The sequence below is a fragment of the Phaseolus vulgaris genome, chromosome 8 (assembly GCF_051622355.1).
Source record: "Phaseolus vulgaris cultivar YP4 chromosome 8, ASM5162235v1, whole genome shotgun sequence".
NCBI lineage: Eukaryota > Viridiplantae > Streptophyta > Magnoliopsida > Fabales > Fabaceae > Phaseolus > Phaseolus vulgaris.
In genome coordinates, this window is record NC_143505.1 from 14975377 (window position 1) to 14990377 (window position 15001).

General features: G+C 34.4%; 3 protein-coding genes across 3 annotated transcripts; all 3 read left to right on the top strand.

The window, feature by feature from the left end:
• The first annotated feature begins 9524 nt into the window (after positions 1-9524).
• Positions 9525-10781, top strand: LOC137824552 (uncharacterized). Its single transcript, XM_068630218.1, has one exon. The coding sequence runs from the start codon at positions 9525-9527 to the stop codon at positions 10779-10781; it is 1257 nt and encodes a 418-aa protein (XP_068486319.1).
• LOC137827191 (uncharacterized) lies at positions 9887-13500 on the top strand. Its single transcript, XM_090293433.1, has 6 exons — positions 9887-11827; positions 11912-12226; positions 12305-12404; positions 12480-13211; positions 13295-13358; positions 13468-13500. The coding sequence occupies exons 1-5, from the start codon at positions 10785-10787 to the stop codon at positions 13295-13297; spliced, it is 2193 nt and encodes a 730-aa protein (XP_090149559.1). The 5' UTR covers positions 9887-10784; the 3' UTR covers positions 13298-13358; positions 13468-13500.
• A 7-nt stretch (positions 13501-13507) lies between these two features.
• On the top strand, positions 13508-14240 carry LOC137827190 (uncharacterized). The gene is made up of 3 exons (XM_068633418.2): positions 13508-13805; positions 13888-14014; positions 14094-14240. Exons 1-3 carry the CDS (start codon positions 13591-13593, stop codon positions 14214-14216), a joined length of 465 nt encoding a protein of 154 aa, XP_068489519.2. The 5' UTR covers positions 13508-13590; the 3' UTR covers positions 14217-14240.
• The last annotated feature ends 761 nt before the right edge of the window (positions 14241-15001 follow it).

The window sequence follows — 15001 nt, forward strand, 5'->3', positions numbered from 1 at the left end:
GATCTTAGTCCCTTTTTGGGAACAGGATGCATGGTAGAGTCCACCATGTTCCTTTCCTTATCTACAATCATTTCAGACACTTCATAACTACTCAAAAACAACAACTGCTCAGGTGTATTTCTTTGGGCTCTAAATATGGAGGAAGATGACTTTTGTGTATGGGATGAAAGTAAAGCTAATTACAATTTTGATGGCTTCCTCAAACAATTGTGGCAGGTTAAAGCATTTACCAATGCTTTGACTACTGCATGGAAAGTCCTTTTGTATTTTTTTTCATCCAATTCAATATTACCTCATAACTATTAATATGCTCTTTATCATTCTTATGAGTATGATCTTAGTCCCTTTATGGGAAAAGGTGCATGGTAGAGTCCACCATGTTCCTTTCTTTATCTACAATCATTTCAGACACTTCATAACTACTCAAAAACAACAACTGCTCAGGTGTATTTCTTTGGGCTCTAAATATGGAGGAAGATGACTTTTGTGTATGGGATGAAAGTAAAGCTAATTACAATTTTGATGGCTTCCTCAAACAATTGTGGCAGGTTAAAGCATTTACCAATGCTTTGACTACTGCATGGAAAGTCCTTTTGTATTTTTTTTCATCCAATTCAATATTACCTCATAACTATTAATATGCTCTTTATCATTCTTATGAGTATGATCTTAGTCCCTTTATGGGAACATGATGCATGGTAGAGTCCACCATATTCCTTTCTCTATCTACAATCATATTCAGAGACTTCATAAATACTCAAAAACAACAACTACTCAGGTGTATTCCTTTGGGCTCTAAATATGGAAGAAGTTGACTTTTGTGTATGGGATGAAAGTAAAGCTAATTACAATTTTGATGGCTTCCTCAAACAATTGTGGCAGGTTAAAGCATTTACCAATGCTTTAACTACTGCATGGTGAATCCTTTTGTATCTTTTTTCATCCAATTCAATATTACCTCATAACTATTAATATGCTCTTTATCATTCTTATGAGTATGATCTTAGTCCCTTTATGGGAACAGGATGCGTGGCAGAGTCCACCATGTTCCTTTCTCTATCTACAATCATATTCAGACACTTCATAACGACTAAAAAACAACAACTGCTCAGGTGTATTTCTTTGGGGTCTAAATATGGAGGAAGATGAATATTGTGTATGGGATGAAAGTAAAGCTAATTACAATTTTGATGGCTTCCTCAAACAGTTGTGGCAGGTTAAAGCATTTACCAATGCTTTGACTACTGCATGGAGAATTCTTTTGGATAAAATGCCAACTCGTATCAGCTTAAGTAGAAGAGGAGTGGTAGGTTGCTTCTCTGAATGTGGGTTATGCCAAACTTCAGAAGAGACTTCTCAACACCTATTCTTGGAATTCTTCGTGGCACGGGTGTGGTCTTTATGTCTTAGATGGATGGGAATTTTGAATGTCCAACATACGGATTTGAAGTCTCACTTTGTTAACTTTCACCTGGTGCATTTCAGAACCAAGCAAATTCTGGTATGGAAAGGTTTGTGGTTGGGAATAGCGATGGGCGTGTGCGAACAAAGAAATATTGTTATCTTTAAGCAAGGGAAACCTAATGCGCAAGAAATATTCCATCAGGCACAACCCAGATCCAGACTTTGGATGACAAACTAGGTATGTGCTTTCAACTTTTCCTTCTTAGATTGGCTCTTAAATCTTGAACTTTGTCGAAAAAGTTACAGGTGATGATCGGAAGTTCTGTCACCTGTTAAGATTCTGTTCAACACAAGGGGAGTGGAGTTTTGTTCTGCCTATACAATTTAGACAGTGAATCATCTCAATACTAAGGGTTAAGGGTGTATGGTAGTTTTTGTTGCTTTGTAGAGGTTGTATGGTAGCTTTGTTGATGATGTTGTTAGTCGGTAAGTTGGGACTGTTAGGATGGGATGTGGATGGAGAGGTTTTATCCTTGAATCCTCTGGTCTGTGTCTTTGCTTTCTTTACTTCCTTAAACCTACACTAGAAAACAAAGGGTGTGGTCTTAAGTAAATGGCAAAGAGCATCTGTTGGTAGGGTTTTCTCTATGGGGCCTAGTAAATTTTTGTTCCGGTCTTGTGTGGAGCAGACAACATAAACTATGATGGTTTCTATTGTGGGGACCTTGGAGGCGTGCCGATGTTTTTGAGGGGCATTGGTTATTTGGGATGCGTGTCCTACGGATCAATTACAAGGAAGCTAGTGTTATAAGTAGTTTTGGAGGAGGTGCTTTCGGTTTTAGCTGCCTTTTTTAAGCATTGTACTTCTTTGTTCACAAAGTTCTCCCCTTGGTGGATGATCAATCATTAGTGGTCATCTCCTTCTAAGTTGGATCAAATGTTGTTTGTCTATAGGCGTTGGATATTTGGTTTTCTGCATATTATGACTGAGGGGAGCTCCTAATCTTTGGAAAAGATGTTATCAGTTATAGTGGTTTTGTTGTTTATACTCTAAAAGGGAGCCAATTTTGGTTGGTGAAGGTGTTGCTCATCCTGTTGCTAAAGCAGACTTTCTTTACGAATTAGAGATGAATCAAAGTATATGCAGATTCATCCTCAAGTTCCTTATGCTTTGTCTGCTCGAAGATTCTTATTCTTTGGTTTTGGTAGTCTTTGTGCAGAAGAAGGATTTGATGACAGATATATCTATCCAAGGGTACCGTAAAATGTATAGATTAGGATCTTAGAAGCCGTGAGCTTTGTCCAAAACGCCAACTCTTGCCCGTAAGCATAAGTGTTGGTCTCCCTGTTGGATGTTGCAGATCCAATCTAAGTGTAACTAGGGTAATATTGCTAAGCACACGGTTTTGTGCAGGTTTTTATGCTTGCTGTCAAAAATGTTTTTTGTACAACATTTGTGCATAATTTGGCAGCAACATTAGCAACTTTGTTTCTCTTTCTGCCGGTGTTTTGTAGTTTTGCGAAAGTTGGTTCTTTTATAAGGGTTGAGACACTCCTAAAGTGTCCCTCTTAATTTATTTTATTCTTTGTCGATAAAAAAAATATTTGGACACTTCATTTGATGAGTTTAATTAATTTTAAATTATGCTATAACGAATTTTTTTCCTATCCTTATGTTTAATTATTTTTAATCACTATCCAGATGTTTTCCTGGTCTTATTTTTTTAGCATCTGCAATAGTTTAGTTGATTCGATTCATGCAAATTATCGCAAACCATGATAAGAAAATGAAGTTATTTTTTAAAATAAACATAATTTATTTTCTTTCATGATTGTTATTGTAGTTTGTAGGTTATATAAATTAAATGACTTTAGGAACTCCTTTTTAGGTTTTATATAAATAATTAACGTTTTAAATTGATCGATTTTGTTCGGTTGAATTAATTGGTAGGCGTTCAGGATGATGTATAAGGGTTGGACCACTATGGAAGTGGCCCATATTTATTTAATTTTTTCTTGTTGATAAAAAACAACTTTGTTAATAAAGTCAGTTTTCTATGCAAGTAACGCATGTCCCTCTAGCTATACATATCACAATGCTTCTTATATTCCTAAAAAGAAATTAAATAAAAATAATGAAAGATAACTTTTTTTTATCAATACGAAGTAATAAAATTAAATAGACTTACTTTAGTGGTGGTTCAACCCTTATATAGAGTAGTGAGTTCAAAGAGTATCTTTCTATATACATATCAAACCACAATATAACTGGAGGGGAGCTCCTAATCTTTGGCAAAGATGTTATCATTTGTAGTGGTTTTGTGGTTTATACTATAAAAGGGAGCCAATTTTGGTTGGTGTATGTGTTGGTTACCCCGTCCCTAAGGCAAACTTTCTTAACGAATTAGAGGTGAATCAAATTATGTGCAGATTCATCCTCAAGTTCCTTATGCTTTGTCTGTTGGAAGATGCTTATCCTTTAGTTTTGGTAGTTTTAGTGCAGATGAAGGATATGATGACAAATATATTTATCCAAGGGTACCTTAAAATGTATAGATTGGAATCATGGAAGCCGTGAGCATTATCCAAAATGTAGAAGTGTTGGCCTCTATTTTGGATGTTGAAGACCCAACCTAAGTGCAACCAGGGTTATATTGCTAAGCACACGGGTTTGTGCAGGTTTTTATGCCTGCTGTCAAAAATGTTTTTTGTACATTTTTTTTAATAATTTGGCAACAACATTGGCAACTTTGTTCTTCTTTCTGCCTGTGTTTTGAATTTTTGGCTGCCTCTAGCTTTTTTTGTGAAAGGTGGTTCTTGTATAAGGGTTGAGACACTCTTAAAGTGTCCCTCTTAATTTATTTTATTCTTTGTCGATAAAAAAAAATATTTAGACACCTAATTTGATGAGTTTTATTAATTTTAAATTATGTTATAAACATTTTTTTCCTATCGAAATGTTTAATTATTTTTAATCACTATCCAGATGTTTTCTCGGTCTTATATTTTTTAGCATGTGCAATAGTTTAGTTATTTCGATTCATACAGATTATCTTAAACCATGATAGGAAAATGAAGTGTTTTTTAAAAATAATTATAATTTATTTTCTTTCATGATTGTTATTGTAGTTTGTAAGTTATATAGATTAAATGACTTTAGTAACTCGTTTTTAAGATTTATATAAATAATTAACGTTTGAAATTGATCATTTTTGTTAGGTTGAATTATTTGTTAGGCGTTCAGGATGGTGTATAAGGGTTGGACCACTCTGGAAGTGACCCATATTTATTTATTTTTTCTTGTCGATAAAAAAAACTTATGTTAATAAAGCTAGTTTTTTTTTGCAGGTAACGCATGTCCCTTTAGTGATATATATATCGCAATGCTTCTTTTATTCCTAAAAAGCAATTAAATAAAAAAATATAGAAATATGACCTTTTTTTATTAGTAAGAAGTAATAAAATTAAATAGACCCACTTCATGGGTGGTTCAACCCTTATAGAGAGTAGAGACTTCAAAGACTATCTTTCTATATACATATCAAACCACAATATAACCTATTACTGTCTACCCAACACTACCAACTAAATTAGAAATGGAAATATCAAGGTTCAACCTCAACTCTTCTACCCTTGTTGTCATTCTTCTCATCATTTTATTCTCTAGTAAACTCAATTTTCAAGATTCAAGGAATACACTATGATTTAACCAATACATTGATGAATGGAATTAGGGTGAAAACTAAATCTATCAAAATTTTATTCATATAAAAACTTATTACTCTATTTTATTTTCAAAATATTTTTAAAAAGATAAATCTAAGAAATTAAAACATTTCTTAAATTAATGTAATTTTTTAAATATTAATAGGTGAAATATTTAATTTTAAAAAAAAAATTATTGATGAATCATGGTATAAAATTATATTGGTTGATTGAAAAATAATAATTATGATTATAATAATATTAAATTGATTAAAAATAGATTCTTTCTTATTATGATTTTAAAATATAAAAATGTGATGCGAATATGGTTATGAACAGTTTGTATTACTATTTTTTATTTAGTTTGTTTCTAAAATAAAGGGTAATTGATATGAGTACATTGAAGTTTGTATTAATATGGTTATCAACAACAATAATTTTCCATTATATATATGAATAGTTTTTAGAAGAATTTTAATACACAGAAAATAATTGTTATTTTTTCCTTCTCTTATTGTTTGAGTTTGATATTGGGTGAGATATAGTGATAGAATAAAATAAAGATGGCAATAGCAGCAAAAACATGTTTACCACTCCTTGCTTGCATTCTGGTCATCGTTTTATTCTTAGGTAAATTGAGTTTCATTATCGGAGAAACTAAGAAAGTTTGGTTATACTTTTTCTTGTTATAAGTTGCATGCATTAACCATTTTAGATTCAGTTAAAAGTATATGTGATGTTGCATGCATGTATTAATGATGAATGTATGTGATTGTGGTAGATATTGTGTTAGAATAATGTATAATTGGTGTGTGAAGATATAGGAGGAGCAGAATCAACGATGAAGGACACTGATGTGAAGGATTTAGGTGAATGGATGAGCATAAAAGATATAGAAGAAAAGGATGTGTATTGTTGTTCTGACAACCGTGTACGAAGTTGCAACCCACGAACACAGGACGATAAACATTGTAATTCTCTTTGTCTAAACCATCCCTGCGGAAAAGGTGGTCGTTGCAAAGTCTTTGGCCATAAAAATCCAAGACACTTTTGCCATTGTTTCTGCTAAATCCGTGCAATATATCAGATCAAATGATGATGAAGATTCTAAATCTCGATATATTATATATATATCTTCACTTTATTTTCATTTATATAAATCAGTCACAAAATGTATAATTTTCATTAATGTATAATTTATATGAAATGAATTTTCTATATCAAATTATAATTTTACACTCTGAAATTTTTGAAAGTGAATTTTGTGAGAGTGGTAGCTAATGAACGTTCACTATTTTGAAGAAGATCTTTCCTATTTTTCAAGATTCACCCTACAATATGGTGCAAAATGAACCAAAATAAACTATTTTAGTCGCCATAATATGAGACAAATATTTCATAAAAAAACTATATAAAAAAGTCAAAATGCGATTTAATTTATTGTAATTGATTGTTAATTTTTTTTATTCAACTCTTAATAAAAAAAGTATACGACTTTTAAATGTATAAGTTTTAAGTATATAAATTATGCTCCCAATAATTTTACTAGAAAAAAAAATCACATTTAATAAGTGACAAAACCATTGGTCGCTAAAGTGGTGGCTGTTTCGAATAAATTGGGAAAAATATATCTGCAACCGAATTAACGACCGAATATGTTTATTTTTTAGCCACCGAATTTCTTTTGGTCGCTAAATATAATTGTTTATTTTACTACTATTAATAATAATAATAATTCATTTTTATTTTAAAAAACTATACAAGGATCACACACACTTTTGAATATTAATGAGTACTCATCCGTTTAAAAAATAATTAGTTGTATTACTGGTTTCGTTTTCTATTTAAAAAATATATGTCAAATATATTTGTAATTTCTTAAATTTAAATAAAATTTATTAAATACTCTTTTTAAAATATCAGCTCAAATAAAAATTCTAAATAAAATTACATAACAAAATATTATTATTAATAAAATTAATCCTTTAAAAAAAAGTAAATTATCCTATATAATTAAATTTAAATAAAATGATATCTTTAAAATAACTTTAATTTTATAAAAATAAATAAATTTTTAGAATTAAATTGTAAATAGTTTTTTAATTATTAAATTTTAATTATTAAAATATCCATATTTACTATCATGGTTATTTAAATATTTATTTAATATTTATTTTTAATTTTACACAAATGCTATATTTTTTAATTTGAAATTTGTTTCTTTTTTAAGCTTTGGAGTTATTTGGAAGTGCAGGTGTTGTTAGGGCACGAAATACCCAAAATTGCTTATAGGAGTGAAGAAAGGTGCAGAGGAAGCTACAGCGGTGGTCGGAGGAGGAGGAAGCTGCAACGGTGGTCGGAGGAGGAGGAAGTTGTAGGTGATTGTCGTGATGCGAACGGAGGTACGAACAGAGGCGAACGGAGGTGTGAGCGGAGCCGATCGGAGACGAACGGTGTGAGCGGAGCCGTGCGGAGGCGAACGGTGTGAGCGGTGCGAGGGAACGGTATGCCTGTCTTTTGGCTATATGATTGATTGAAAATAGCTACCCCTAGAGTCGTATTCTTTAGGATTTTTTATTTTCTTAAAGCTTCATCTTAGTTATGTCTATTGAAGTGAAACTCCAATTCTGATTGGAAAACAACAGCAAAAGCATATGTAAAACTGCATCTAAGTTTTGTTCTAGTTAATAGCTGTTTGAGCTGAGTAAACATATTTGACCATCATTTCATCAATATATCAATACCTAGGCAGTGAAGACCGAATGAGCTAGTCTCATAGATTTATGCTTATGAGGTATGACCCATTCTACCAAGCAGAGAAAAGACTCCCACTGGTTTCTTTGCAGTGAATCCCCAACAAATAGCAGTTTTTTCCCTTGAAGCTTTCTGAGGGCTAGCTTTGGGTTGAAACTGCAAAATATAGTCATTTTGGAATGTAGTTTACATAAACTAATCATACATGTATATGATAAAAATGTTTATATACATAAAGCAAGTTCTACAATTACAATTGGCAAGTTGGAGTGAGGAACTTACCGTGGCAAGGTGCAATCTTCTGGCTGTCACGTGCAATCTTCTGGCTGCCACTCCCAGTGACGATAGTCAGAATCATTCCTCCCATTCTTGACACAAGAAAACTGTCTATCTATATATGGGCAGCTTATGTCATAGTAGAGAGACGTTACTGAAGAGTTAAACACCCATTTCCCATTGGCAACATTGCACTCCTCAGGGTCAAAATCAAACCTGTCATCAATCCATGATGATGCATTCACAATCACAACCTCTTCATCTGCCTTTCTGTCACCTGCTAGGACTGTCATTGTATGATGAGATATAATTGCATTAGAATCAAACTCATAATAGATAAAAACATAAGAAGGCAAAGATGAGGTGAGGTATATAGTTGTGGCATATGAGAAGCTGACTTACTCGACTTTGGTTTGGTGATTTGTCTAGGACATGGTTTGAACTTGAAAATGGACTTGGAAGAGAGGAAACTGAGTCTCTCTGCATACAAGATAGCCACAAAAACAAGAACACAGGTTGTGATGATAATGATGGGAAGAGGAAGCTTTCCTCTAGAAGGCTTCATTATTCCTGAAGGGATCATGGGGATTAATGGAGCTTAACGGTGGGAAGAAAGAGTTAATGAATTGGTGCTCAACAAAGCAGAATGATGAGGACATTGTACAAAGGGTTTAGAGGGGGAGGTTTTATGCATTTTTGAGTAGGAGTGAAGTTAAAGCATAGTATACTTTGGCACACTAAAAAATGCTAAATGATACTGGAGGTTAAGGAATGGGTTGAAAGGCTAACATCTGGCACCTCATACTTTAGCCATGTAGAGGAAGCTATGCATGTAGCCACACATCATGCTTTCTAGTTTCTACATCATGCTATTGCATTGATAAGAAGTGGTAAAAGTTAGCTTGAAATATATCATATAAACGACGAGTAATGGTCAACATAATAAGTTAAAACTAAAAAAATAGCCATGAGTTTCACAAGACAAAGTCATAAGCAACACATTCTTATTTGAAACCATTATTTTAGAAGATTAAAAATAGAGCCCAATATACTGCCAAAAGTGTCCTTAGGTTTCTTTTCGTTTAACTGTTTAAGCTTATCAACTCAATTGCTTTGATAAGAAGTGGTAAAAGTGAAGTAAAGATAAACAAAAAAAAATAGAAATTAATTGTTGAACTGCATCATTTATATTGGTGATACAAAATCAGGTTTCTTTTCATTTAAGTTTAAGCTTATCAACTCAATTACTTTGGTATGTTTCTCTTCCTGTCAACCCAATACTTTCATATTTGCATCCATTTTTTACTTTCTCCATTCAGTGTTCTGTTTTCTCTCTCCTAAAACAAGTGTATACATTAAGAATTTGTTGTAGTCAGATTGCATTAATGGAAATCCCCGAAGGTAGAAAGTGGATGTATAAAAGATTGGACAGAAACAAACATCTGACAGAGGAATTTAGAGAAGGAGTGTATGAGTTCCTACAATATGTTCTTAGTCAAGAAAAGTTTCAAGAACAAGGTGAAATGTTAAGATGTCCTTGTATTAAATGTAGTTGTAAAGTTTTCAAGTATGTGGATCAAGTTGGGTGGGATCTTTATCAAGAGGGATTCATGCCTAATTATTATTGGTGGACAAATCATGGTGAAGAATTGCCACAATCCCCCCCAGTGGATGTTTCCAGTTCATGTTATGGAACTTGTGAACAACAAGAAGAATTAGGTCGTTTCCATCAAATGATAATGGATCATGTGGGCCCCTCAAATGCACATTTCATGCAACCAGAGAGTGTTATTGGATCTGAGTACATGGAGGAAAATCCTGATCTTGAAACTCGAAATTTTTTTAACATGCTTGCGGCTGCACAAGCACCCTTGTGGGAAGGATGCGAGAATCACTCAGAATTGTCAGCTTCTTTGGAAGCTCTAAGCTTGAAATCTGATTATAATATGTCTGAAGGATGTTTCAATAGAATGGTCCAACTTATGGGGGAGACTATGCCCAAAGATCATCGAATGGTTAATAATTTTTTCCAAGCTAAGAAGTCAATGGAAAAATTGGGTTTGGGTTGTACGAAAATTGATTGTTGTCCAAAAGGATGCATGTTGTATTATAGGGAACATTGTCATAAAAGTATAAGTAATTGCTTTATTTGTGGAATGGAGCGATATAAGACAGTCACTAGGAGGGGAATTGAAAAGAAAATTGCTATTAAGAAAATGTGGTACTTTCCCATCATTCCTAGACTTAGAAGGTTATACTCTTCAATGGCAACTGCACCTCACATGAGATGGCATAGTGAGAATCAAAGGGACCCGTCTATTTTGTCTCATCCATCTGATGGAGAAGCTTGGAAGCATTTTGATAGAATGCATCCAGATTTTAGTCAAGACCCAAGAAATGTCAGATTAGGTTTATGTGCAGATGGGTTTAATCCTTTTGGTCAATATGGAAAAAGTTATTCTTGTTGGCCAGTTATCCTAACCCCATACAACCTTCCACCTTCCATGTGCATGAAGAGAGAGTTTATGTTTTTGACAATCTTAGTTCCAGGTCCTTCAAATCCAAAGCATAAGATTGATGTGTTCTTGCAACCACTTATAGATGACTTATGCACCTTGTGGACTGAAGGGATATTGACTTAAGACATGTCACTAAGGCAAAATTTTATGATGAAAGCTGCTTTGATGTGGACAATTAATGACTTTCCAGCTTACGGCATGTTATCGGGTTGGATGACTTCTGGTAGACTTTCTTGCCCTATATGCATGGAAAGAACAAAGGCTTTTTATCTTAGTCATAGCCACAAGATATCCTTTTTTGACTGTCATCATCAATTTCTTTCACCTGATCATCAATTTAGGAAGAATAAAAAGGCATTCAAGAAGAAGTTTGTTGAGACTGATCCCCCTCCTCCACGTTTGTCTAGTCTTGACATTTGGAATAGGGTTGCACACTTACCAGTTTGCACTAAATTACAAGAACAACAAAATATTCCTGAATATGGTATTAAACATAATTGGAAGAAACAAAGTATATTTTGGAGGTTGCCATATTGGAAAACTCAACTTTTACGTCACAATATTGATGTTATGCACACACAGAGAAATGTGTTCATGAATGTGTTTGACACTGTGATGGATATCAAAGGAAAAACTAAGGACACAAACAAGGCTCGATTGGATGTAGCAGAAATATGCAATCGAAAAGAGCTAGAGTTGAAAGACATTGGTGGTGGCAAACTTATCAAACCAAAAGCAGCATATACATTTACGAAATCCCAAAGAGTCTTTATTTGTAAATGGGTTAAAGAACTGAAGCTTCCAGATGGATATGCTTCCAATTTGGGTAGATGTGTTGACCTTAATCAAGGCAAGTTACATGACATGAAAAGTCATGATTGTCATGTGTTCATGCAACGTTTGCTTCCAATTGCATTTGAAGCATTACCAAAATCAATCTGGAAAGTTCTTATTGAACTTAGTCTTTTCTTCAGAGAATTAAGTTCGACAACACTAAATGTTGAACACCTAAGAGTTATGGAAGAAAATATTCCTGTGTTATTGTGTAAATTGGAACAAATATTTCCACCAAGCTTCTTTGATTCCATGGAACATCTTCCAATTCATCTACCTTACGAGGCAAAAGTTGGTGGTTTAGTCCAATATCGTTGGATGTATCCATTTGAGAGGTATAAAATTACTAATCACTATTATAATATTTGTTGTTTATTTATTTAATATTTAAAATTATGTACATCCATATTCTTTTTTAGGTTCTTACACTCCCTAAAAAAAAAAGTAAAAAATAAAGCGAGGGTGGAAGGCTCTATTTGTGAAGCTTACTTGGTGGAGGAAACATCTACATTTGCCTCATTTTATTATCCTGATCATGTTGAAACAAGAAGGACTAGGATCCCTTGTAATCTTGAAGTAGGCGAGGGTTCTTCACGTGCTCCTCCTATTTCAATTTTCAATTATCCAGGAAGAGAAATCGGAAAATGCATGACATATTATCTAAATCAAAAAGACTTTGATGTTGCCCAATTGTATGTTCTTCAAAACTGTGAAGAGGTTCAACCATACTTTGAGTAAGACAATGTTCACTCATTTGAAAAGAAAGTTAATTATGTTGCATGAGGTTTGAATAATCAATTTCTTTGTTGCAGTATTTATGTTGAATATTTAAGAGAGATTAGTCCTACTGCTTCAGAAGCTCAAATTGGCAAATACATTTCATCCTATTTTGCTACATGGTTCAAACAATATGTATGTTTATAATTTGCCTTTTATACAAATTTTACTTTTAGATAGACATTGTGTAATTTATAATCTTTTGTTTAGGTTCTAAATCCAGAAAATAATATTGAAGATCCATTATTGGTTAACTTAGCATGGGGTCCTAAGAGAAAAGTTCAATCATGGTCTATCTATGTTATCAATGGATACAAATTTCACACTGTTCTTTGGAGTGAAGGCATGAATTCCACTAACTATGGTGTTTATGTACGAGGAACCAATGGTCAATCAGAGTCAGATTTTTATGGAATATTGTCTAATATTATTCAATTGGAGTATACTGGCTTTCCAATAATGAATGTAGTTCTCTTCCAGTGTGAATGGTTTGATAATACTTCTAATATAGGAACCAAAGTAGATAAGAACTATGGGATCGTTCAAGTAAAAGAATCACGGAGATATAATAAAGCATATGATCCATTCATATTTGCCCAACAGGCAGAGCAAGTTTATTACACCAAATATCCAGAGGGACACCAAGGTTGGTTGGGAGTAATTAAAACAAAAGCTCGTATTAGAATCATTGATAACACAGTAAGTGAGGTTGAGCATGACACTCCATACCAAGATGATGAGCTTCTACAACTTGAAGTAGTGCTACATGTTGATCCAGAATTTATTCATGATTCTCTTGCTGATGTTGATGGGGGGGGGGGGGGAGAAGAAGTAGATATACAATTACTAAATGAAACAAACATAGATGAACAATACGAGGAGGAATACATTTCAAGTGAGGATAACATTGAGAGTGATTTCAGTGACACAGATACCTCTTCGGTAATTCATGCATTAAAATTGATTGTATACCTTGTCCAAATTATGTTTAACATTAATTTTATTGTGGTTTCCCATAATTGTAGTGAATAACAGGGAAGATAACTGACATATTTGGTTGACATATTTGGTTGTAGAAAACACAATCAGGTTTGAGTCTTTTGATCATGATTACTTTATTTGTTTATTCAAAATTGATTGATCCACTTTGATTATTGTATTAATTACATCTTATATATGTAATATTTTTTACTTGCAGATGACACCAAGGGGTAGAGGTGGTGGTCGTAGAGCACCTAATCGTGGTGGTCGAGGTGTTCGTGTTGATGATATATCTTTACCCAATACCAACATTCCCCCTTCGTTTGTTCTTCCAACAACTATGGAGTCTACACATCCTATTTATGAAGGAGCCGCCCCACTTCCTACACTTCACGGACAAGATATTGAACATCATGTAGGAGAATCAAATCCTACTACCTTTTCTACAGAGCCAACTATGAATCAACCTTCATCGATACAAGACTCTCTTACACCTGACAATGAGTCTGGCAATGTAGTTGATCAAAGACCCTGGCTTCATGCAGAAAGAGGAGAGTAAGTATATTTTAATCTAATTGTAATTCGTAAATATGATCTAATTTTCATATATCATTTTGACAATATGTTTTGAACATAGTTTTTCACCTGCAAATGGACCTTCCAATGTAATCTCACGAATCATCAAGCAAAAATATGATGAACCCAGTCCCACTTGGAAGAAGGTTCGTCTTGAGCTTAGAGATAGATGGTTTGGAGAGTTCAAGGTAATTTGAGTTATGATTACATTTAAAATGATATTTTATTTTTCTACAATGTTTTTTTTCTAATTTATTTTACATGCAGAAAGAGTATAGGTGGGATATGGAACAAGACCAACTCATTAGATCCATTTTTGATACAAAAGCCTCCCGTATCTTTAAAAATGCTATGAGTAAAGTTAGGCATGGTCAAGATAAGGGGACCTGAATTCCACAACTTGTTCGAGCAACCTTGGACCAGCATTGGAGTTCTACAGAATTCCAGAACAAGAGTGTTATTGCCAAGGCGAATCGGGCTGTTGAGAAGGGAGCCTCAGCCTACTGTGGTTGTTCCATATCTACTGTACCTAAATGACTACTTGCTGGATAAAAGGACGGGGGGCGCGTCGAGCTCCCAACCAGCAGGTGGAGAGGCTCAGCAGCACGAGATGCCTACGCACGGGGAAATCCACACTATCGCAGGGGGTTTCTCAGGAGGTGGATGCACCGCATCACGGAGGAAGAGGTACGCGAGGTCTGTGATGACGGTGGATATGTTTGAAGACCACTCGCCGGAAGTGGATATTACATTCACCAAGCAAGATCTCCGGGATGTTGTGCCTCATGACAACGATCCCATAGTAATTTCGTTGATAACAACAGGAAGAAAGGTCCACAGGGTACTGGTGGACCAAGGAAGCTCGGCAGACGTGATGTTCTGGTCGACTTTCACGCAGTTGGAGCTGCCCCTTGACCAGCTGAGGCCCTATGGAGGGTGTTTGTATGGTTTCGCAGGTGACCAGGTAGAGGTCAGGGGGTACATAGAATTGAGGACTATGTTTACAGATGTGGCGGGTTCAAGAACGGAGAGAATCAAATACCTTGTTGTAAACGCTCCTTCAGCATACAACATCCTGTTGGGAAGACCCACGCTCAACAGGATAGGTGCCATACCGTCGACCCGGCACATGAAGGTGAAGTTGCCGTCTATGGAGGGGGTGGTGATCACCATCA

Coding starts and splice junctions, on each gene's coding strand:
- LOC137824552 (XM_068630218.1), top strand. CDS start 9,525: ATGGAAATCCCCGAAGGTAGAAAGTGGATGTATAAAAGATTGGACAGA.
- LOC137827191 (XM_090293433.1), top strand. CDS start 10,785: ATGTCACTAAGGCAAAATTTTATGATGAAAGCTGCTTTGATGTGGACA. Junction 11,828..11,911: donor TGGATGTATCCATTTGAGAG/GTATAAAATTAC, acceptor ATTCTTTTTTAG/GTTCTTACACTCCCTAAAAA. Junction 12,405..12,479: donor CTACATGGTTCAAACAATAT/GTATGTTTATAA, acceptor TCTTTTGTTTAG/GTTCTAAATCCAGAAAATAA.
- LOC137827190 (XM_068633418.2), top strand. CDS start 13,591: ATGGAGTCTACACATCCTATTTATGAAGGAGCCGCCCCACTTCCTACA. Junction 13,806..13,887: donor CTTCATGCAGAAAGAGGAGA/GTAAGTATATTT, acceptor TTTTGAACATAG/TTTTTCACCTGCAAATGGAC. Junction 14,015..14,093: donor GATGGTTTGGAGAGTTCAAG/GTAATTTGAGTT, acceptor TTTTACATGCAG/AAAGAGTATAGGTGGGATAT.